At 40.3% G+C, this 17,033-nt stretch overlaps 1 protein-coding gene across 9 annotated transcripts in view; it reads left to right on the top strand.

The window, feature by feature from the left end:
• The window catches only part of HDAC9 (histone deacetylase 9), a 479,210-nt gene extending 462,525 nt beyond the window's left edge, over nt 1-16,685 (top strand). For 8 of the 9 annotated variants that reach the window (XM_014937802.1, XM_014937807.1, XM_014937805.1 and 5 more), the window contains 2 exons: nt 615-768; nt 10,190-11,169. In XM_014937802.1, the coding sequence (XP_014793288.1) occupies nt 615-768; nt 10,190-10,229 (194 nt within the window). In that variant the 3' untranslated portion in view covers nt 10,230-11,169. Of the gene's footprint in view, nt 1-614; nt 769-10,189 lie in introns of all 9 variants that reach the window. The other variant, XM_014937804.1, reaches the window with a different exon arrangement.
• Nucleotides 16,686-17,033: the final 348 nt, after the last annotated feature.

The following is a 17,033-nucleotide window of genomic DNA, read 5'->3' as shown; positions in this document are numbered from 1 at the left end:
TCTATTCCTTATGATACCTGGCGGCTTGCCAGCCACAGCCAGTTCATATATGAAAGTTTTAAATAAATTATTGTTCTAGTATACGCCCTGAGGTTGGAGGAGAAAGAACATCCAGGACTAACAAACCTGATTGTTCTGGCAACATCACTCCAGTCCGAGCTGGCATTTCTGACTTTTTTCCTTTTCAAGACAGTGCTGTGTGAGCATTTTGTACAACCGTGTTCATTTTTCTAGTCCTATTTGCTGTATATGCATCAGCTGTCTGCCATATCAGAGCTTCTAGGTATTAACCCTGCCCTGAACTCCCTTCACCTTGCGCAGATAAAGCCAATAGCCTGTCTGACAGTATGGGTTCATTAGTCTGTGTGTTACTCCTCCACTTTATTACCTTCTGGGGAAGGGTGTGACACAGCCCTTGGAATGAAAGCGCTTTCCAACTTGGCATTCTTAGGTTCAGAAATATACCTCTTCACTGCAGTCTGAAATTTCAACTGCACTGCTTACACCGCAGTGATTTTAAATTATAATCACTCAGCGTTGAACTAAGTGATTACTATGCTTGTACCACCATGCTAGCTAAAATTCCCATAAATTATTATGTGTGTTTTCCTTAGGCAAGTACTGGAAGTCAGTGGAGCCATACTCTGTGCCAGTGGATTGTGCTCTGGCCGAGTCTCAGAAACGAGAGAGGGAGGAGACAGAAACGGTGTCTGCTATGGCCTCTCTGTCAGTGGATGTCGAGCAGTGTGTCCCTCAGGAAGGCAGCAGGTAAGCGCATGCAATTGTTGGAGAGAACAAGGCTTTCACTCCAGTCAGGTGTGACGAAAAAGACAACAAGACTAAGGGTTGTTTCAAAATTATCCGCTAATTGACCTACCTGGAATTTTTCATCCTTGGGTTTGAGTTCTCTCACTTGACCACTGGAAGCAGAAGCACTCTGTGCTAGCAGGTATTTTTTGCAGTGTGTAATTCTTTACTGGGGTTCATGATTAGTACAAGAAACTTGTTTTCTCCCTGTGTCTAATGCTTTCTATTACATAAAAAGTGCCATTTCCATTTGAGGAAAAATAGGCCTGATCAAGTGTAATCAACCATATTCTTCTCATTGGAAGCTATTCAAACCTGTTTTAGTTTTAATTTTCTAGGAAGGCATTTAACACACGGACAGATAAATTTAATAAGGATGGACTTAAATCATTATTAAATGATATTAGACAGGCATTAAAAGTTACTTCCCTGGAAGCAATGGAACAGTGCCAGTATAAAACTTAAAGCAATCCTGACCAGGATCAAGGCCAACATTTTCTGTGTACCAAGCTGAAGGTACAGCAGCAAAGAATGAGAATGCTTTTTTTTCCAGGTTGCTAGCTGCTTTTTAACAATAATGAAGATTGCCTTAAATTTCACAAATTGAGAAAATGATACAGTAACTGCTGTTTGTTGATTTGCCAATTAGAGATGAAAAAAAGAGAGATCCGCTGAATACTATACCATCTACAAAACAGTATTTCTTCAACAAGTTGTCAGGAGTCAGAAAAGCCACTTCAGAAGTTCTTGGAATTTCCTATTTCCTCATTTTTAGGACAAACTTTCTTGGCCTTCTCCAAGAGGGGAAGACCCAAAATGCAGCGGAACCATTCAGTTTCCATCACACAGAGGAAAACTGGGAAGGGAGGAGAAAAGGAGAAAAAAGCCTTATAAGGAGACTCAACAGCTCTCAGAGTGCTGTGGAGCAGAGCTGTGTGACAACAGGAGAGAAAGGAGGGAGCTGTGGGTAGGCAGAACGATGGTGGGAGTGGAGCCAGAAGGATCCATGGCTCCTGTGTCATGACAGCTACTTGTTTGATTGGGTTCTTGCCTCTCGCAAGCTCAGCTCCATTAATCGGAGCTGAATTGATGGGCATCCGGGGGAATAGCGCGGTGCTAGAAGCTATGGATGCATTTGGGAGCAAACGTCTCTCACAACAGTGGGAGGGCTCATCTGTCAGTGAGCTAACAGACGTGGCTCAAAAGGACACACGGGGAGCAGAGCTAGCTAGTAAAGTTCGCAGTATTTACATAATTACCTTTCCTACTGTAATTGGATTTTAATATGCTATGGCTATTGTTGTGCAAGCATTATTGCAAACAAATCCATAAAATCTTAAAGAAGAATCCATGATGAACAAGGGATGTAGTTTAGATTTATGAGAGTGCTAATCAGTGCTCAGCTAAGGAATAATGTAAAATTTTTAATATACATTTGTGAGAGTTAAAAGACACTTCTGCTAACCAGGGACAGAAAGGTGCCTACTTGTGTGTGCATAGTTCTGAAATATAAAGAAGTCCAGTTAAAGTGGTGGAACTAATGCAGTCAAACAAAGCAAAGTTTTATATTTTCTGAAAAAGGGTGTGGTTAATTTAGTGTATTTTTATATTGCTCGGAATAAGCAAGAATTGCATTTGTTATGCGCCTCCACTCACTTAAAACTACAGCCATTGAGAGCAACTGCTGATCCTACATGACTTGAACAAAATAACCCTTTGACTAACACTGCACTTAATTATTGTATTTATTACCTACCTACTGATAACCTGTGACAGTTTCCACCCATTCTGAAAACAGAATTTCAGAGTGGAGCTGAGAGAAATGGAAAAAAACGGATGTGCTGAAATGTACACAAGTGGAATTCATGTGGCTGCCAGATTCATTACACTTCATCAGTTCTGGACTCTTATAGGGACGAATCTGTTGTGATGAATTGTTCTGTGGAAAAATGGCTTCGTTTGAAATATCTTCTGTGGTGCTTTAGAGATTTTTCAGCAGTACACAAAAAAACCCCCCGAACCTATGCACGCATGCGTTCCTGTTCCCACATTTGTAACCCACAAAGAAGTCACCCAAAGCCAGAGAGTGACAAAACAACATAAGCGCTGTCCCACCGGGCCAAAATCGATAGTTAGGTTTTCAGGATATTATTCTCTTTGTTTTATTCCTGCTGAATGTAAAGAGGAATATGGAATCAAAAATGGTGACTCTGAAGGTCCGATTTCAAGGGTCCTCTGAGAAAACCTGGCTGCACTTTGAGCATGAATGAAAGTCCAGCACAGGATCATAAATCCAAGGACAGATTCGACTTTGCACGCTCTGTTTTCATGCCAGTATATTTTCATTCATTTCCCGAAAACATGCTGTTCATTTCATAGACACATACCAATGCACACTGCAGTAACGTAGCGATGAGTACAGCTTTGCTTTTTCACATTTCTGATGTTTGTTGTAATTAAGGACCAACTATGCAATGCTCCTTCTCTAGCCCCTTTCTATGGCGAATGACAGGGCTGCAGGGACGTGAGCTCCAGGCTTTAAAGTCCTCCTGATAAAACCATTGCAGATGTGCCCCTCCTACCCACCTTGTAGATGGGAGCCACCTTCTGAAGACCTGTTGCAAGCCTTTCCATTGAGTGTTCTTTTGGGAAAGCTGTTTGTGAGAGGTAGGGAGGAATCAGAGCAGGAAGTGCCGTGGCTGGCAGGGCAGCCTGGAGGATTCATTCGTTATGCCAGAAGTGAATTTACTTTCTCTTAATTCCCACCATGGTCAGCCAGGCTGATAATTCTGGCCCGCATCTCCAGCCCTGCTTCACTGAACTGATGGTAGAGATCCTGTTGACTTCAGCTTTGGATGGTCAGGCCTCCAGATGAAGAGAGCGGCAGCAAGAGTCTCTTTGCAGGAAACTCTTGCCAGTTATGTTGGAGGATATATTGGTGTTTGGAGTGAGATGACTCACTTTAAACTCAGATTTTGGGTAAAGCAGCTCTTTTCCTGGCCAACTCATATCTGACTCATTTACCACTGATGAATAAAGGATAAAATGCTCCTGGCTAAGGCCCATCTTAAGTATTTCTCTTTCTTTCTTCTCTCTTTCTTTCTTTTCTTCAAGTGACAGTGCCCATTATTTTTTTATTTGATTTTCTCTGGCAGGCTAAATGAAGAAAACCGTGAAAAGCTGCTACTCTTTTGGTGTTTTATTTTACCAAAGCACAACTCTTCATTTTAAGATCCAATTGAAACTTGATTATAGACTTCAGAAGAGAACAGATATAGAAAAAAGAGTTTGTGGACAGGAAAGAAAACATGCATGATGCTCACACAGATTTAAATACAGATGCAATTAAAGGAACAGGCATGCCCTGTAAAACATTTCTAACTACCATAACTTCTGTGCGTTGATCACTGCTTATTCCCTATGTGAGATACAGATTTAGCTGATTAGGATTGTCCTTTGGCCAGACACCCGTTTCAGAAATCTTGCTGTGAAAATATTCAGTACAGTGCTCTCCCTGACACACTGGAGCTTCTGTATGTTTCTTCTTAAAATGGAAAAATAAAAGGGTGTGGAGTAAGATCTCTTGCGCTTACTATTTTTACAGCAAACAGTAAATCTGGAGAATGACATTTATCAGAATTTGACTTTATGGCCCTCATTCAGCTGAGCATAGATTTTACTCAAATGGAAATGAAAACAAAGTGTAATTTTTAGATATTAGTTTTAGTGTTGCAGAGCTACCAGTTGCAGTTTCAGTCACATTGAGTTATGTGGATTATATTTTATACTGGAGTGACTGTTTAGATCACGGGGTACACCTAGCCACCATCTAGGGTTACTTGCTGTGTTTGCGTATCAACTCATAAAGCTTCGCTTAGCATTTCACTACTTGGCTATTCACTTCATCTGCGCTGAGTAACTGGCACCTACCTGGCCATAACCAACAGGATCTGCACTCACAGCCAGGCTCAGGAGCTGAAGAACAGCTTCCCCAGGGCAGGCTGCAGCCTTATGTTGCCCACCTTCTCCTTGGCCCCTGGTCCTGAGTCTGTGAGGAAGAGAACCAGGAGCAGAGGAGTTTGAAAGCCGCCCTTGCCCTGGCGAGTTGGTAGATCTCAACAGCTGTATCTGACCCATCCTGTGTAAAAGCCTTCAGGCTACCTACCCAGGAATGTACTTTTCAAAGCTCTTTTTGAACCAGCTTACCTCTTTGATGCTCAGGTAGTGGATCCCACAACCTCATCAGGCATTGCACTTCTTTTTTCTTCGCTCTAAACTTATTAACCGATAAATTCACTGGGGAGCCCTGTAGGTCTTGCATTGTGAGAAATAAAAGCAGCTCTTTTCTCACCTTAGTCTCTGCCCCATTTCTGGTTTTAAAGGCTTCATCTGTCTCAAGGCTCTGTATTCCTCCTGGTATGAAAATAATTTCTTACCTCTGATGATTCTTGCCCATCTCTGTCCCTTTTGTAGTTTTCTTTGAGATGGAGTGAGAACTACACAGAGAACTCCAGGTGTTGAACACACTGTGGATTTACACAGTAGTTTAATGTTGGGGTTTTTTTTGTTTCTGTTGCTCTTTACTCTTCTACCATAAACTCCAAGCTCTCAGTTGTGGCCACCACTGCCTATAAACAGTTAAAGCTGTTCTCCCCCCTGTTTTGTGTATTGTGTGATAGTTTGTGCTTGTTTACCTTCTTTCCTGGTGTTGGGCTTTAGAACTGACCTAATTTGGCATCATAAATGAACGTTATCACCTAAATCTACTAGTAGTCTGCCAAGTCTTTTGAGATGTTTGGAGAATCCCTCACCAATATTATTGTCTGTTTCCTAGTTTTGATTGATTGTTAATCTATAAGATGACCTTCTCTCATAACTTAAGTTCCTCAAAGTATTTGGATAACATCGTTGGAAGACTTTCTTTGCACAGGGATATCGTTTGATCCTTTTTCCTTCATTTCCTTCAGAAACTTATAATAAATTTGTAAAGACTTTATTTCTCCGTAAGTGATAAGACATATCTCTTAGCCAAATTATTATTACCTGAATGCTTACTAATTCTATCATTTATTATATCTGCTATCAATTTCCCCAGACAGGCTTACTGTATCTCCTGTAGTTTCAAAAATGGGAATTGTGTTTCTTACCTTCTCTACCTCTGGCACGGATGCTGAGTTAAGCAATAGAGTGTGCTCAAAAATTATTTCTTTAACAACATCAGAATTGCATTCCCCTAGAACTCAGTGAACAAATATCATCTGCTCTTAGCAATTTGGCAATGTTTAATACATCATTTTGTTCTAGTGCTGATTCAGTTTAAGATAGTTCATCTGCAAATAATAAAATCTCCCCGACACTTCTCTAGTGAACACAGATATAAATAGTTCATTTTGCTTTTGTGGTCTACCTTCCTTGATGCTCCTTTTATGCTTTGATCATTTCTTCTGATGTATTTGAAAGATCTTTTTATTATCATTTTTTATGTCTTTAACATGTTGCTCTTCAGATTCTCCTTTTGCCTGCTTCGTTGAGGGTTTACATTTAACTTGCCAGAGTTTTTACATTATTTAATTTGCCTTATTTGGACATTACTTCTTCTTTTGGGTATATATGTGTAGTTACCTTATTCTTCACTTAAACTATGATGGCTTTACTTTTATTTCCTTTTTCTTTGATCCATAGAAAGCCTATCTTTACTAGGATACACACTTACTCAGGATCTCTTATATGATGTCTTCAGACACCCTCCAAATCATCTCCAAGGTATAGAAATCTACCTCTTTTTCCCCAGCTCTTGGCTACCAGAGGATCACTTTTCAATTACAATGATCTTCCCTGAGACAGCTGAGTTAAATTAGGAACAGATTATGGCATAAAACAGCCATACCATGCCAGAAAATCTATCTTTTGTTCAGCAGTTTCTGTGACTTGGAAACATACCTTGAATTTTTATTTTTATGTGTGTGATGATGTAGCTATGAGGAATCTCTGTAATTCTAATTTAAAAAATAAGGTAAGAGAAACATTTATTTTTTCTGGATGATGTACAGGATTTATTTGTATTCTTAAATACTGACTTTTTAAAAGTGTAGATATGAACTAGTTTAAATAATATTTTCATTAAATAATATGGTTGCCATTTATTCTCAACTGCCACAGAACAATACTTAAGATGTCACACTTTTTACCAGATTTTCTCCATATGGTGGGATTTTGCCTCATCTATTTCTTTTGTTTTGAGATTTAAACAGAATAATTTTGTTTAGTGCAAAGTGAGTACCTCATTCTACCATAGTGTGAGTTGGATATATAGAGAACTATAGGTGAGCACTGGTTCTGGCACACTAAAACAAACACAGTGAATGCAAGAGGGCTCTGCTCCTTGGAACTTGCAATTTAAATGAGCCACAGTGAAGCCTTAATGCAAAAACACAGTTGTGGTTCTACAATCACTGCAGTCCCATTCAGTGTCTTTATGGATCTACTGACCACATGGAATCAGTCTGGATCAGACCCAGCCTCGCAGCTGCCCCTCTGAGGAACCAGTCAGAGCATACAATATGGGATGGTTGGGGTTTTTTTTTTTTGCCTGTTTTATATTTTTATGCCAACTTCTTGTCAGCTACAGGAAGACTGATTGAACTGATGTAACAAACAGTGACATAATTGAGGTAAAATAAATTTAGCCTGTCAGGCTCTGCACCCTCAATTTTTATTTTTATTTTTTTTAGAAATTTTTATTTTAGCAGAAAGGGGCATATATTAATTCAGGGCTTAGTGTTATGTGACTATGGTGTTTTTCTCTCTGTACCAAGGACCCTAAAACTTCATTGGCTCTTGCACTGAACTCTGGCCTAAGCCGTTACCCCATGAAAATATATGGTTTTAGTGATAAGCCATTGGATAGATCCAGTGAATTCTCTGACACTAATAAAATTAAGTTAAAGCATGCACATAAGTCCTCAAAGGGAGACTGGAGAAGGCTGTGAGAGCAACCACAGTGAGAGACAACAGTTGGATTCACCAGGGCACCCTAACCTCTGATCCATTTCCAAAAAGGGCCCTACAACTTGCACTTGCATGTAGAAATTTCTGTTAGTGCTTGGGCTCTGGCTGACGGAGAATATTCACATTTTGTTGGAATATATTAGAATATGGCACTCGAGGTCAGTCCTGGCACTCAGAAACAGCCTCATCAGTGAAAAAATGCCCAGAACTAAAACCCTGAATAAGAACATCTCTCAGTTGTACTATGGTCATGAAGATGTCATTCCCAGAAGCCAAATACGTGTGAACAGACTGTTGTACATGCTGCTTCCCTAGTTCCTTACAAATAACCCAAACTCCCCCTTTCACTTCCAGAAGATTTCCAGAGCGCCACTCCTTCCTGCTCTGCCAATGTCTCTTTTTGAAATCTATAGAAAACTATTTCTTCTGATTCATTCACTTACCCACAGCAAAACCTAAAATCTGAGCTGCTGTCTGCTTCCAAATTATTCTCTTCCCAAACAGCTCCATAAGGCCCTGGGTGTTTATCAAGAGCTTCTTGCATTTTTGTGTTATGCTAAAGGACATGCAGTTCTTCCAAAAGTGGTTGGAGAAGGTGGAATCATGTGGTCAGACCAACAGCAACATACAGCATTAGTATGAACTCTTCACATGGTGCATGAGCCTTTATTACACCTGAGGACCTCAGCAGGTGGACCTCAGCTCCATCCCACCCTGGCTGCCACTGTGTGGTCTCTGCTGCAAGCCAGAACAATGCAAAGGGGGGGGAAACCAAGAGAAGACAGTGATGATCTTGGTCATTTTTGAAAGAGGTTAAGCTGCACATTTTTATGCATAGCTTGATAAGATCTCCAGGTTTTTATCCCCCTGTCAAAGGGGGGTGTTGTCCTGTTGCATCTGCACATGTCAGAGAAGTGCTCCCACCCCAGCACTGCCCCATCCAAAGTGGCCTTTCCAGAAACCCTGCTGCACCTCGCTGCTCAGAAACGAGGGAGCTGCAGTGGTTGCTGTACACAGGAAACACTCTCCACCGTGTGGCGAGGAACAAAAGATTTGAGATTTATAGATTAATAATCTTTTAGGGTCAATAGCCCTTTGGAAAGTGGGTAGTCTGAAAAACATCTTCTTTTTCATATATCATTCATCTGACGTATTTTTCAACGTACTAGCTGTGATCATTCCAAATCATAAAGGAATAACCTGTATAAAATAATTTAAAGACACACTGCTGAATTTTTCATTGGGAAAGACTTTAATAAACTCCAGATTCATTTAAAATTCTCTGGCTTCCTTACTGAATAAACTACCAAAGCCCATGCAAACCCCCATTAATTACTTTTTTTTTTTTTTCCATGGGTTCTCAAGAGTTTGTACTTTCTGAGGGATATTTTAATGAAGCCAGTTATTATACTAGCTTACAGGATTTAACTGGTGAATGTCTCATTTATTAATTTGCATTTACTTTTTGCTCTCTCCTCTTTTGAAAATTGCTTGAAGTGACTGTTTTTAAGCAGGTCTTAAGCTTGTTTGTCATATAGTATTCTGCCAGACTGAGGTGAAAAATGCTTTATCTCCAAATTCTTATCTTCTTCAATAGTCAGGTCTCACCGTGGTCTCAGATTCCCATTTTATAATTGCCAGCGTAATCAGATGCAGTAACTATTCAGATACAAGGAATTGCAGCACTTTACACCAGCTCAACATACGTCCCCATTATTTTCTTATTGGTAGTTTTAAAGAACTCATGATGCCTAAAATGAATATTTCCAAGAGGCTTTCAATTAAAAGATATATGTATAATCTGATTCGATATTATTAATAGACACTTTCCATATGGCAGTAATCTGCTGATCAGCTTCAGAATTTGGTGTTGGAAGTTGCAGGCAGGCAGTGCGTTTGTGAAAGTACAGAATCAAAAATCAGAAGACTGAAGAAGAACCCCAGAAGACAAACTGCTAACTACTTGGTTACTAGTTAACTGTTTCGCTTAAATGTATGGGGACGCTTGAAAAAAATAACTGCACGTATTTTTAGTTGCAAGAGCTTGTAAAAGAAAAGTATCACAGCTATTTTTTTCATGAAATTATTTGACTCTGTTGACACAAAGCATGTACATTTCTGGACAAAAAGTTATAAAATATTCCGACATATTTTAATATAAACAGGAACATTTTCGGTGATTGCTTGGATCTAAAATGTTTTTCCACTTGACATTTGTTTATACTTCCTAGGAAAGAAACTCTATTTATGGATAACTGAATAGCACAAATAAACATCAGAGAGAGCTGAAAAATCAGCTTTGATTATGCATGAAAATCTACAATGTCATTGTGTACTCTTGTGCCGTATTCTGATTGCCTGTTTATTTTTACAGAGCTGCTGGCGAGCCCATGGAAGAAGAGCCAGCCTTGTGAAGTGCCAAGTCCTCCCTGATATTTCCTGTGGGTGACATCATTGTGTATCCCCCCCAAAGCACCCTCAGACATGTCTTGTCTGCTGCTTGGGTGGCACAGATCAGATGGAACATAAACACTGGGCACAAAACTCTGAATAGCAGCTTCACTTGTTCTTTGGATGGACTTGAAAGGGCCCTAAAGATTCCTTAAATGTAACCGCTACAATTCTAGAGTTACAGTAAAACGGGCTTGGGAGAAAGAGCCTAGAGCATGCTTTTTATATGCTGTTTGACCCGCTCACCAACATAAATTGTGAAATAGAGTATTACAAAATTCTACATGATAGATTATAGATACGAGAATTGCAACAGCCAGCAAAATACTTGGTAAACTCCATGAATCACTTTCTGACACTTTTTACTGGGTACTTTTTTTCATACTGTGTTAAATTGTTAATAGAATTTGTTTTCTTTGCTCTGTGTAATGAAAAAAAAAACAACCCCTCCTTTATTTTACGTGCTATTTTTTACCCCCCTGTAATGAGTTCTTAGCTGAATAAGTGAAAGGTGTGTAAATTACGATGAGAGATTTTAGCTAAAGGGAAAGCACTTCTTATTGTACTATAAATCCCCCGAAGTACTGTGCTTGGTGGTGCTTTATTTTCTTCCCCCTTTTCCCGGCCATCCCTTCCCATTTCGTGTAATCTTTTCTATCATAAAACAAAACGTATTCACAATTCTCTAAAATGAGCGATCTTCTGCCTTTAAAAAAAAAAAAAAAAAAGTGCTGTACCCTCCGTAGTTGACAGTAGCTCTCACCATATGTGCAGCAGAGATCAAGTAGTCTCTGAAAAATGGATGGCTTCTCAAATGTGTTTTTAGTTTGTTCCGAAATGTTTCCTCGTCCTGGCTCTGAAGAGCAGGGACGGTCAGTAACTGCGTGCAGCCCATTTGAAGCTCAGGTGTTTCTGGGGGGGGGGGGGGGTGTTTTTTACAGGTCGTCATGTGAATACGAACCCATTCTTTTATGTAGCCCTGCACCGAGAGAACCGATGTCGCTTGAGAAGCTTCAAAGGGTTTAGGCTTTGTTTTAGGTCCCCCAAGTGCAGCCCGATCTCCCTGCAACGTGACTTTAGCTGTTTAATTCCATGTTTGAGAACGTAACATAGAGTCGTGCCTTTAGCTGATAATGAACGCTTAAACTGTTACACGTGTTGCCTTACCGTCAGAGAAAGAGATAGGGCATGGATGTGAGACTGCTTCAAATGAGCAAAACTCTACTACAGCAACTTTTATTTTGTTTACAACTTTCTCACCTAATGAACCCTGGGAGATACCCTGAAGTATTCGACTCGCAGTATTTGATAGCTCGCTCAGCTTTTAAAAGCAAGTGATGTTCATTTTTATATATTTTCCAAACTCCAAAAGATATATTAAAGCCATAAGTGAAGACTGTCATGCTTTTTATTCTGAAATCTGAAAGGAACCTTAATTAAAACAAGATTTTGGGGAAGGCCATGATATGAAAGATATGGAACAATATGGTTTCAGTTATAGGCAGACTCAAACCTGTAAATCAAAGATGAAAGATTTCACTCAAATAGAATTATATAATTCTCTTTTGTTATGCAGTCAGACTATATCTTTCATGCATTTGGGTTTGTTTACGATTAGCATTTTAATTTTAAAGACTTTTATTACTTATACAAAAGCTCTCTGCTACAAGTTAGAAATCTGAGGCATGCTTTGAAAAGGGAAATCTAAAAAAGGAATGTCATTTCCTATAACGTGGAGTAAACTTTTATTCTGAAAGGCTTACTCTAAAATGGATGTATGCCCCTCAGAAAGTGAAATAAAATTCTACCCCCCATTTACAAGCCAAAAATCATGCTCATTTTAGTAATGCAAAGAGTCCCAGCAGGCTAAATTAACTCCTGGTGTAAGCCACCTTGCCTGACTTGGGGCTGTTCTGAAGGGGTTGTTCACATGACTAAAGCAATCAGGAGTTCATCCTGTATTTTCAGCAGACTTGTGATGGCAATCTGGCTCGCAATTTTCTTGTGGTCATCAAAGAAGTTTCCCTTCAAGGAAACCAAGGACCATAGCTGATGAGTTGGGTAATTTGTAGAGCTTTTCACATTTTGAAATAACGGCCACTAAATTTTAATTGAGTGAATAGTAAGATTGTTTTGAAGCTCACCCCGCAAATGCACAATCTGCTTGTGTCCTTAGCTCGCATGAAACTGAATATGAATTGCAGCCCGAAATGTGAGTTACAAACTTTACCAATTAAAGTCTATATTCTGGGGTGGAAATCAGCTAAAGCTGTCCTTTGTAGCTGGAAATGCTTTTAAAATGCCAGAATAATTTGAATTAAACCACATGATAAACTCACACTTATGCATTCATAGGGGTGCACTCCCAGACAGACATCTAGTCATGCGATTGGTTAAAGTTAAGATCATTTGGATAAGCAAATGTGCAAATAAACTGCACACAGATTGTGTCCAGAGCTCTGTTCTCACTCAAGTCAACAGCAAAATCCTCTTTGATTTCAATGGGAGACGGATCAGACCCTGTTTTGTTTTTTTTCCCCTTTAAGTCCAGAACACCATTACTTTTTGATTATGTCATTACAAGGCACCGTACAGCCCTCTGGGAAATGATCGAGGCTTATGGTGAATATCAACACTTCCTTCAAAGCAGACCTGGGCTTTCTGAGAGGGCAGTTTCACTTGCTGCTGTTTTCTTCTCACAGTATTTTTTATTACCATCAATAGCTCCCCGTGGAGTTAAAATATCTCCCAGCAATTTTAGACATACTTCCAGGGAAATATTCACATACGCACTTCTAAAAATGCCCAGTTTCAGCTGGATTCAACAACAAATTCCAAGAAATTCAGAAAGATGCACGAATTGCGTGTTTCTCCATTTCTAATGTCCAAATTCAGAGGCTTAAGAGCTGTTTCTGAAGAGGCATCACAGTCTCACGTCTCCCGTAGACCTCAGCTTAGGCTGGGGAGATTGACACCTCTGAAAATTAAGTCCCAGATATTTCAAGCTGGCTGCCAAAATATCTACATCTGAGCTTAGATTACTTATAAAAATGAACCGAAATGCATAAACGAGATGGGGTTTCCGCACGTGATTCCCCGGAGAAGATGAAGCTGAGGAGGTGGCAGAGAGCCCTGGGAGCTGGTGCTGGTGGCACAAGGGGCTGTGGGGCAGGCAGGAGGATGTCCCCCCCCATGACCACCCCCCTGGCCACAGGCTGCCATGGCTGTGAACAGCAAAGCCTTGCCTCGTAGAGGAAGCGTGCAGGAATTTGTCCTCTGTCTCCAGATCAAGGTGTCCCTAAGCCACCAGCCTTTAGAAGGAGAGATGCCTCAGCAGCAACGTGCTTGCTCACGTTCATGTTCTTTCCCAGTCCTGAGGACTAAATATTAAGCTCATTGGGGCTTTTCTTGTATTTTCCTTGTATTCTTAGGTCCTCAAATTCATAGTAGAAACTGAAAACTAAAAAGTTATGTGACTCAGGATATCAAGAAAAGAAATGTTTTTATCCAGCTTAATGCTTTTACCTGGGCTGGAATGGGAGCAGTGACAAAGAGTAAATCTCAGAACTACTAAAAACCTAAGAGTGTCTTGCAATTCATTTTCAGATTCTGTGTGCAGGAATTCTGCATGTGCTCATTTGGCTTTAATATAATCTACAGCAATGAAGTGCTTGATTATATGATCCTTTTCCAGGCAAAATTCCTAGCGAGTAATCAACGTTCATGGGAATTTTGCCAGTGTCAAGATGACAGAATTAGTCCCTTTTTTTAATTAGGTACCTTCCTAATTTTACTTTCAGTGAAAATGAAGTGAACTTTTCAGTGAAAATGATTCCATGCAAATGAATCTGAGGAAAAGAAAGTCATTAAAGCTATCTTAACTAAACATCATAAAAGAGAAGGAAAATATAAACAGCTGTTATGCAAACAACGATGGCTGTTCCTTTACTTTGCAGAAATTCACCGACGTGCTGCCAGCTGAATGAAAGTGGCAAAAGAAATCCCTCTCTAGAGAATGTGGCATTTGAGTTGGTGTCTTATCTCAGCGCAGCCTCCCTAAAAGGCTGAAAGTCATAACTGGGGATGAAATATTAGAAAGGTTTCACCACAGCCAACACCAGAGGGTCCTGTAGAGAACAAGAATGCAGAGACTGACTAATTTGTGTAGACAGACAGCAGGACACTTTCAGGGCAGTGTGTCTGGGACGAAGAATTAGAGGAAACTTTTCCAAAGGCACTGGTGGTTGGGAGGCAATGAACTTCTATGAGCTTAGAGGGGCAAGGAGGTGCCCGGTGAGCATTTATTCTTTGGGAGAAGCCCCCTCCATCCCACCACGGTGCCCACACGCATGCAGACGGGAACCTCTCTCTACATATTTTTGTCCTCATCAGCATCATCAGGTGTGCTGCCCTGACTGCTGTGCTCTGTCTTGGCCCCAGAAGTCATCAGCCCCCAGCACGCACTTCATAACATGACTGATAGGGGAGACTTTTGTAAATTTTGGTTTTTTTTTTCTCAAAAGTGGCCTTTCCAGAAGTGTAGCACTGCACGGTTGTTTTATTTTAAAGGTCACAATAGAGCTTTGTGAACCATGTTACTTTTTTTTTTTTTACAGACTCCATATGGAAGTAAAACAGAATATGTACATGGCGGGACAGGGGGGGACACCTGCTGGGAAAGGATTTCTCTTACATCAGGTTTCTGCTACCTGCTTTTCATCCTGGATTTGGAGGAGTTTGGATTCTTAATTATCATTTAGGCTTTTACTTTGTCATGTCACTCGCTTTAGTTTTTTCACCTATAATTGAGTTTACCCTCGTAGCACATAGAAAACAACCAAATAAAAGTCTGTCTTTTCTGACAGATGCCCCTGCCCTTGGTGTGGGAATGAGAATAGCTTATCTTTGTCACTTCTAGCAGCAATTAAATGCTTCATTTTTGTGACAGATCCAAACTAGAGTGGTATTTTATGAGTATGATTTAGCTGCCTGTCTGCTGATTGTTAAAAAAAGAAATTGTGAAACTCACATTCCTCTCTGACCTCAAAAGGGACCCATTTTGATTTTAACAATGTAATATTTTCACTTGATCCAAAAGGTTTTTGTCCCATGACATCTTGTTACTAGCTCGGTTTTAGTCTCTAGCAAATAACACACCACAGAGAGCAAAGACCCAAAAGGACATTCCAGCAACTATTAATTATATCTCTTCTGCACAATCCCTCATCCTCGTCTGGTGCCATGCTCTGTGGTTCAGCATATTAGAAGGGTTTATAGCAAAATATAAATTGTTCTGTGCCATCAAAGATGCTACTATTCGGATGCTAATTAGCACACTGTGAGCTGGGCTGTAACTTGTGAGGAGGACATGCTCCTGCGTGCATGGTCTGAAGGCAAGTGACGCATGAAACCCATGGCACCCGTCCTGTGCAGTGAGAGTGATGCTGTGCTAAGATCTCCACACATTATCCCCCTCCCGACCCTACGCCTGCTCGGCCAGAGGCACATTTGCAACAGCAGAGCCGTAGGATGCCCTGATTCAAAGACCACTGAAATCCCCTCTCTGGGGAGATGCGGGAGACAGCCAGAGAAGAAACCTGACTTTGCACTCAGCCACCCACAAACAGTAAAAAAGCACAGAAACGGATCTGAACTCAGCCCCACATCCCTCTTTCTGATACGAAGTGCCAGCTCTGCTTCTAGAAAAGTCTGTCTGAAAGAGCATTGACACCAGTGGCTATGTTCTGCTGACTTCAGTGAGCTTCGGGAGGGCATATGCACCATCTGCTATGGGAACAGGTTCATACTCGTGTCTCTTGCTGCTTAGTTCACTGCTATTTTAAATTCCTTGGTTGGCTTAATATTCCAAGTTAGGATGCAGTAGAAAAGCATAAAGCAATACCTGGTGAAGTCGTAATTAAAGCTTTCAAAGTAAACTTATTGCCGTGGGTTTTTACAACACTGAGTTTTTGGTCTAGGGATGCACAGCTGAAATGTCTATTTTTTTTTCTTGGGAAATTGATGTTGCTATCTGTTTCTATGATAAAAAACAGTCCTTTTGCTCAGAGCACTAAAAGTTTATCTGTAATTTGTCTTTCCAGGCAGAGCAGATTGGAAGGGATAAAGCATCAGTGGGACCGACCCAAAGGGCAAAATTTTTAGGGGTCAATAGTAATATTTCCACAAGAGTAAATGGAACCTGTGGATTATTGTTATTATTCCTGATACATTTTTGTATCTGAAAGCATCCAATGAGTAATGTTAAGTAACATTGTGCTCCAAAATGTTGTAGATATACGAGCATCGGATTGGCGTGAAATAGTCTTCAACTGAGTTGTTAAAATCCCCTTTGTTTTGTGTTTTGTATAATTCTTTGGCTATAGTCTTGTCCTAGTGTGAATAAAAGCTATTTGAAGTAAGCTTGTTTGATACTCTGAGCTTTTTTTTTTTTTTTTAATCAGTGCTAAAAAGAAGTGGAGCTTTGAACATGCCACCCTGGTTGGATCATAGGAATCTGACTGTTAAAATATAAAGGGCGGAGCATGGCGAAGCTGGAGAGCATAAAAAAGGAACCACAACTGTTAATGTAAAAGTAATGTTACATAGCAGGCTAAAACCCACACAAAGCAGAGCATTGCAGAGCTCCGGCTTTAACACCAAGCTCATATTCTATAGTTCCTTTGGCTCATTGTCCTGAGGCGTTGCAGAACACATAATTCTCCTCCCAGTGAAACAGTTTAAATAGTACATGCGCTGTTTTGAAAGCT

This window comes from Calidris pugnax, unplaced genomic scaffold (assembly GCF_001431845.1).
Source record: "Calidris pugnax isolate Ruff unplaced genomic scaffold, ASM143184v1 scaffold11, whole genome shotgun sequence".
NCBI classification, from domain to species: Eukaryota; Metazoa; Chordata; class Aves; order Charadriiformes; family Scolopacidae; genus Calidris; species Calidris pugnax.
The sequence above is the reverse complement of the archived record's forward strand: the minus strand, read 5'-3'. Positions and strand labels throughout refer to the sequence as shown.